Source organism: Rhagoletis pomonella, unplaced genomic scaffold (genome assembly GCF_013731165.1).
Source record: "Rhagoletis pomonella isolate Grant_MI unplaced genomic scaffold, Rhpom_1.0 Rhpom_scaffold_00010, whole genome shotgun sequence".
NCBI classification, from domain to species: domain Eukaryota; kingdom Metazoa; phylum Arthropoda; class Insecta; order Diptera; family Tephritidae; genus Rhagoletis; species Rhagoletis pomonella.
Genome location: NW_023458564.1, coordinates 5,943,203 through 5,951,459, shown reverse-complemented (window position 1 = coordinate 5,951,459; position 8,257 = coordinate 5,943,203). Strand labels below are relative to the sequence as shown.

General features: G+C 37.8%; 1 protein-coding gene across 1 annotated transcript; it reads left to right on the top strand.

Annotated features, from left to right (window-relative positions):
- The first annotated feature begins 1,373 nt into the window (after window positions 1-1,373).
- On the top strand, window positions 1,374-6,716 carry LOC118746484. Its single transcript, XM_036480332.1, has 3 exons — window positions 1,374-1,529; window positions 6,146-6,507; window positions 6,581-6,716. Exons 1-3 carry the CDS (start codon window positions 1,374-1,376, stop codon window positions 6,714-6,716), a joined length of 654 nt encoding a protein of 217 aa, XP_036336225.1.
- The last annotated feature ends 1,541 nt before the right edge of the window (window positions 6,717-8,257 follow it).

Below are 8,257 nucleotides of genomic sequence, written 5' to 3'. Positions count from 1 at the left end.
AGTTAAAATGGGGAAACGACACCACCCTGTGGAATCCCCTGTTTTATTTTTCTAGGTTTACTCAGTTTGTCTCTAAATACTAATGGCGAGTGTCGACCACTCAGATAATTCACCGACCATCGTTTGAGTCTCTGTCTTCTAGTAGCGTGAGGTAACTGACGCTATCAAACGCCTTTGACAAATCCAACGCTACTAGAATAGTTCTCTCACAGGGCGGTTGCTTCACATGCGCTGCTCGTCTATGCCCTGCACTGAAATGTAAGTATAACCAGCGCTTTAGTCTACGCGGGAACAAAAACCGGGAACCTTACCCATTAAGGATCTGAACATTCCATTATATAGTGAGCCGCTTGCTTGAATACAGATAACAACTTGCAGCCGCACCTCCGGGTGAACAAAAGCTTCTGAACTTAGGGAGCCATTTAAACAATGTAGCTCTCCCTCTTTCTGCCGGGACCCAATACTCCACATGGGTTTATTACCATGTCTCACTCATGGGCTGTTCACTTTGCGCAGGTTGCGCGAATTGAGTATAGTTGAGCAACTCTAATTGTACACCCAAAAGGCTGACTCCATATACTCCATTGCTCGATATGGTACATTTTCAAATTAACTTGATTTTTTTTTCATCACAATGTAATTTGAAAAACAAATGGACTTCGCGACTTTTCACTCTAAACTAACGAAGAAACTTTCCTATAAAATCTTGAGTACATTTTGCCGCTTTCTAATTGCATGACTTTGGCGACTAAATACATGCTTTTACATAAATGCCATAATTCCATACGTATGCGTTGTATTGAGATATCTCGATTCCTGCTCGATTTACTCATTGCTTAAATATCCATACGAGATATACAAGCATTCTTAAATCGATTTATTTTATTATCCTTAAAAACTTGTCTAATCTAAAGACATTAGTACACCGCTGACACAGCTCAAATTAGCGAGCAGTAGTGGGTTAATTTAAATAAATTTCAATATGTATGCAACTAATAAGATAGCTAAGTAGAGGAAAATTCTATGGTAATATTCCAACAAAAAAGTCAATACGATACTTGTGGTCCGCTAACAGATTAAATCAATATTTTCTCAATTGCAAGCATTTTCGACAGTGGTATCGTAAGTATTTAGGTGACTTTTTCTATCATTCATATGGATCAATGCTATCAAAATTGTAGACAGATATGTATGCAAGTATGTACATATGTACATATGTGTTTAGTTAGATTGTGACTACATTAAAGTTTTGTTTGATGGCTCAATTCGTTTTGATGCGCCAGTTGTGATTAAATATCTGAGTGGTTCGCATATACTTAGTTTTAATTTAATTCTTGCTCAATAAGTTCGCTATATATACGTGTGCAACTAAAATGAAGTTAATGAAAGTTCTGTTGGCTTTAATAATACTTTACTCATATGATGTATATGCCAACACTCACAGTTTTAGTGCAGGAGCAAACTTAACCAATTTTAGGCATATGCGTAAAAGGAGGAGCTTGATATTCAATGGCAGTGGGCAAATTAAGGTGAATTGTTGTTTTTGTGTGTGCTTGTAAAGAGTGTCGAGATAATCGAAAAAATCGGACGACTAATCACAAATTTCTAAACAATGTAGAAATCGAGTTATTTATGTCCAAAGGCTGCTCTTATTGAAGCCAACACTGATTTCCCAGTGTGCAAGAAGGTGCCAAAAGATTGAAAAAATGCCATGCAGAAACAGATTTATTGGCTATCTTTATAAACGCAACGAAATTGGTCCCATGCAGGAGATGCGGAAACCAATCCATGTGGAACCTTGGGCCACGGCAGAAAGAGAGGGAGATTCGGTGAGACCACTCCGACTTAATCTGCTTAAGGGCTCCTTGAAGTTGGCAGTGTCTGTTCACCAGGAGATGCGGCTGCAAAGGGGCTCGATCTTGAAGCACGCGGCTCGCTATACGCTGCACTCGTACAATTATCCAGGTTCTGGTTGTGTGCTAGGTTTGGTACCTGCCTCGTAAAACATATTTGATGACGAAATAGAGATTCTTCAACATCTGGCTCATCTGCCCCCACGCCCCTATGGAAAAGAAGGAACTCCGAAGATTGAAGCGTCCGATAACAGACTAAGGGCACTCGACGCTCACACCTGCTCTCAAAGTGCACTATTCAACAAATATACATATGAGAGCAGTGTAACCATGTTTACCGCTCATTACGTACCGCCGCCGAAGAATTTCCGTGAGCCCTAAAGAGGAACAACTTTTTCGGTGAGGAATGTCACGTAACTGGTGAAGGGAGAATACCGCAGACGATGGAACGATGAGCTGTACGAGCTTTACAACGACATAGATATAGTGGAGCGTATAAAAATACAGCGGTTCCGCTAGCTTGGTCATGTCAATACGAATTCAAGTATTCAACGCGGAACCCGCTGGTAGTAAAAGAGGAAGAATGAGACCGTCTTTGCGATGGAAAGACCAGTTGGAGAAGGACTTTTTCATGTCCAAATGGTGTCAGTTTTTACAGAACACCTTTAGACATCTATGCATGTTGAAAGCGGCACATCTTAAGCTGGGATCACACGATTTGTACATTTGGCTAAAAATTTGTCAAATTCATAGACAAATCATGTGAACGCTAAATTACATTTGTCATTTATGAGAAAAGCCAAATATTTGCCTTCTTGTGGCAAATGAAAAACAACCCTGGTGGCCAAATCGTGTGAACGCAATGCTGCTACATAAGCCAAATAAAAATTACGCAAATGACCAAATATCTGATTTGCCACTTGATGACAAATGCCAGTGACAAATATACAAATATTGTTGAGCGGTATTGCCATTTCGTGCTTGTGAACCCTTGTATTTTCCAATTTTGGTAAAATTTTAATATTTAATATAATATTCGTATCCGAAAACTACCGAAAAATATCACGTTATTTGAAAACAACAATTTTAAAATATTTGCTCAAACTGAACATTTGAAAACGTGTACATGTACGTATTCGACAGTAGCTGAGTGTGCAGAGAAGCGTGCGACTATTTGTAAGCTTTCATGAGGTCCCAGGTTCTTATGCCGGCAGACGAACATATTAAAAGTATAATTAATTTCTGAGTATAATTAACTTTGAAAAAGCATATTTGAAGTTCAGAATGAAAAATTTCGGAAAACCAGTCGGAAAAGTATTCGTTTCACAACCCTTCGTGGCACTTTACTATTCACCTTTCTTTCAGTTTTCGGATCTCTTTCCGAAGTTTTTGCTGGCTATACACATATACATACATGCATATCATCGTATAAAGTACAAACCCGCGTACCGTCATTCTGCAAAATCGCGTAACTGACATTTGCTGCCAAAAATTGAATTTGCTTACAGAAGCTGTTGGCTCAATCCTTATCCATTCGTCCTGAAATATACATGCGATTGCTTTATAAAAAAGAGAACCATTTTGAAATATGAGTGTTTTTACTATCTAGATAATAATTTATGCAACCTCACATAGGCGGCTTTGCATTTTGTTGATACGCGGTTTTGTACTTTAAACGACGATATACAGATTATTAAAGACGATCTAAATTACACTATGTGACAAAAAAAAAATGTATATAGTTTTTTTCGAGGTTCATACTTGTTGTAGGTCTATCTAAGCAGTAAAATCTGCATACTCAAAATTTTAAATACACCCTCAAAATCTGGGCTTAAGGTATAAAACCGCGTTTTTCAAAGGGTGACGCACAGGTATACTTGCTCGTAACTTTATTTCTGTTTACCCGGTGAAAAATACGTATATGTGTATGTGATTCAAGATAAGACATATCGCTGCTTACAACAATGTTTAAATTGATGATTTATCTTAAGAAATGGCAAAGGAATCAGTGATCGGACTTAAAAAAAATTTGTGTGGTAGAACCTAAAAAATTTGATAGATTTCAAAAAAATGTGGTAGATCTCAGGTTTTGGATCAAACTTTATACAAAAATTAAAAAAAATCTGCAAGGTTTCTCCTAAATTGCAAACATTTTAATCAGAATCTAAAACAAAATTAATTTTAGTATAATAAAGTGCAGGATTGAAGTTGATAAAAATTGCGTTGGTTTTGGCAATTTTTTTCCTTGACAGTTTCCTTCCAGCTTTTTTTTATCACATCACGATGTAGCGAACAAACGTGGCTCGTTCCAGAAATGCTACTTGGGATTTGCCGATTTTGACAATTCTCAAGTAAAAGTAAACAACGCTTTAGAAATTTGAGATGCACTAAAATTTGCTAATGCTTTCACAAAAATCGTCGGTTTTTATCATTTTCGCTATTAATTCCTTTCATAAATCATATATTTTGCAATTTAACACAATAAAACCATGTTTGATGTCGAAAAATTGAATATTGAGAAAATTTGCTATTTTACAGTTTATTTTATCCTCCCATTCTGCCTGTTGTTAGTGTTTAGTGTTGGACAATTTTTGCTCTTAAAATTAAGAAAATTATGTTGAGCAAAAATAAAACTACTCAAAAACGCCAATATGTGGTAGATTTCAGACCTTGTGTGGTAGGTGTGCTCAAAAAAGTGGCAGATCTACAACAATGTGGTAGAAGTCCGATCACTGAAAGGAATCTTACAGAGTATATCGATGGCTGAGTGGAAGATCGTCCTATCTCGGCAACCAGTTCGAAAACGCCCTATCTCAGAAAATTTTTTAACAACACTCTTTTCTGTTTCAAGAACGTCCTACTTCAGGATTTCATTGAAAAACGCCCTATCTCAGCTGCCAATTCAAAAACGCCCTATATCGGCTTATTTTCAATGTATTTTCGTTTGAGATAGGGCATTTTTGAAATGAATTCTGTGATAGGGCGTTATTCAACCAAATTCTGAAATAGGGCGTTTTTCAATCAAACTTTGAAGTAGGGCGTTCTTGAAAAACTTTCAGAGACAGGGCGTTTTTGAACTGGCTTCCGAGATAGGTCGATCTTCCACTCAGCCATCGATATGCAAAATTTAAATTTTTAACATTTTTCATTTTAAATTACGACTTGTCCGACTATTTTGTTAACTAGTATACATACATAGGGTGCCCATTCTGAAGACAAATTAACCATTTATAAATGGTTGTAAACAACGAAATGTTTTCTCTTAAATGGCATATGTAAGTATTTTTCATCGGGCAAACAGAAATAAAGTTACGAGCAAATATATGCTTCAACCTATGAAAAACGCGTTTTTTACCTTCAGCCCAGATTTTGAGAGTGTATTCAAAATTCTGAGTACCTGTGCGTACATATTATTTTTGTTTATTTCACTTCAAATCTAACAAAATCATAGATGCAAAAGTATGGTTGACACTGGATCAGCTGTTTAAGTATGTATTTATGACCAAATAGTCAAATCGTGTGAATGAATGTGGACAATATTTGTCACTTTACTGCTGTGCGCAAATGTGTGCCAAATCATTTGGATCTTTGGCAGCCAAATCGTCTGATCGCAAAACAAATCATTTGTACATCGCTATCCAAATGCGCAAATGTGGACAAATCTAAATTTGGCATTTTGTGTACAAATGTACAAATCGTGTGATCCCTGCTTTAGAGTGCTCTCAGGCTTAAAGTGCCCAACGAGCAGCGAACATCTGACAAAACCTAAGCTTCCAGAATTTGTGACCATAAGATCATGGAAGTTGGCTTTGACCGAAACTCCGAAATCCACTTTTTCGACAGAAGTGACTTGGGACTTAATATAGTTCTGCGCGATGACAATGAAGAACTCCATTGAAAGTGTCAAACATTTCAGGGGACCCCTTCCTTGAGAGTACAGACAATTTAACGGACAACTGCTTAAAATCATCTACTAGGTTTCGCCAGAAAATCAGCATAGCTAAAAGAAATGTAGGGTCAGTTCGCGGGAATTCTCTCCTGGTCCTCACAATAGATCTCTGCGGTCTCCGAGTGAACTCTAAAGCTAGAGTTGCTCGTCTACGCTAACCTAACCTACCGGGGCACAAACAAGTAACGGGGCACAAACAAGTACCCTCTTTTTCTTCTTATAAGAGTACACACATACTGAGTTAGTAAAATCTACACCAACAAACCGTTACATTCATTACTAAAATCCCAATTTCGTGATTAAATAAATTACATACATATAAACATTCTCTTATACATTACAGTTAGCTATCGGCCAATCGGGACAAGTACGCTTAGCCGATCCGATCACGTGGCGTTCACTTGTTTGCTCATACACCCTACAGGGTGGCCATTACTCAATTCCCACTACGCCACTCTATCCGTGGGACAAGTGGGAGGATACTTTTGCGCGCAAAACCAGGCGTTTACATGATAATCCACCTGGATTCGATAATTACAATTATGAGACAGACGATTCACGCCTGTTTGTATACACTGTGCTGGAAACTTTAATGAGTCAGCGTGGATTAAACGGTCGTCAGTGTTTGTTGCGTTCCATATGCCAAAATGCGCAAGTAGACCAACATGTGGGCGTGTTGTCGGAGGTGTTGGATGTGGTGTTGACGTAAGTATTCTTTATGCTTGATTATTGTATGTAAGTAATTTACTAATGTGTACCACTTTTTCCCCTTCAATAGGCCCGGGCTAGAGGATTTGGATGAAAGCTATCGCGTGGCGCGTGAATCCGGTGCTGGTGGTGCAGATTGTTTGAAACTCTATGCCAAATGCCCGGAAGGCGTCAGTTTATTCGATAGCTATTTAGATTATATCTGACATAGTAGCAAGTCGACAAACTGTGGGCCTCTCCGACGTAAATAAAAATATTGTGAATGTATTTCAATATGCACATAAATATGCATGCTTGTACAAATATGAGAAACAATGCAACAAATGTAAATATATAAAAAAGATTTTGAAGCGCAAAATATGTTGTCAATCAGCTAATCAAGCGGAAGTGTTCGTGCGTCCATTCAAAATATTTTCATTTCCGCAAAAACATTAACATTTCCCCTCATACAGCAACTCCGCCACCGACAGTGATACACTCACACGCGCACCCATTCCAAGGGTTGATATGCCATTATCGTAGCTTCCTCCTTAGGCATGCTTGGGGTGTTGCATGTTTTTGTTTTGCTTTCGTACAAAACTTTACCTGCAGGCAGGCGCATTCCTTTGTTTCCAATATGCCGGTGTTTGTTGGTTGATGGCTGCTTGGCTGACTGGCTGCTTGCACGCAAAGCAGTTAGTAAATCACTCTGAAATCTACTTTAATATTATGCTGCAGGCGTGAAAGCGCGGTGGCAGCACCCAGTTCGACATGCTATTCGACTGCGATGAATTTAGTTGTCAGAAATCATTTGGTATTCAAGTTGCATGCAACAAGAGGCTATGGTGCGCGGTTACTCTAAGCAAAAGTATGGAGCGTAGACTAGTCAGCACTTCAGTATATATACATATGTTTGAATTCATGTTGCTGTGTCTTCAGTTGAGTCAATCAGTTGTCAAGCATACATCACTTATACATACATATGTACATATATATTCACTCTTCAACCATCTAACAAAAATCAAGTAAATAAAGCACGGCGTTCGACGTAGTCAAGTGATGAGTACCGATTGAAATGGATTGGGCGTGGATATTGAGTGATTTTAAGCTTGGGCACGTACAGTAGAGTAGCGGCAAAGTACCTACATATGTATACGGAATGACGATAGTCGCAGAAACATCTTTGTAAGCAATCATCATTAGCTCATCAGGCACAGCGAAGGCATCATTATTATCGACATATCGATGACAGTAAAAGAACTTTTGTGTAAAAAGGCAGTGAACAAGATTACCCATGAGTCAAGGAAAAAGAAAACTTTTTGTTTGGAACTCAAAATGTTGAAGGTTGTTGCTGGGCTTATTTATGTAGATAAAAAAGTTATTCTGATAGACCATATTTAATGGTTAATTTATATAGATAAATATTGTCTATGATTTCCATACTGTGTAGGCTAGCTAAAGCAGTGGTCGGCAAGCCATAGCTCAGTGAGCGCTCTCTGAGCACATGTGTGTTTCACACAGTGTGACCAGGTCCCGCAAAAAAAAATGCTAAAACCCATTTTGAAAAATTCCAGAAAATGCTAAACAATAATTTTTAAGGCCAACAAAATGTCAATTTTTTATTTCATATTATTTCAACCATTTTCACAGATTCTTGTAACATTTTTTATCTTTATGCATATATACATATTTGCGTATTTTAAAACGGCATATCAACGTCAGTATTTTAAGTAAAAAATACTCTTAAATGTATTGGTTTATATGTACT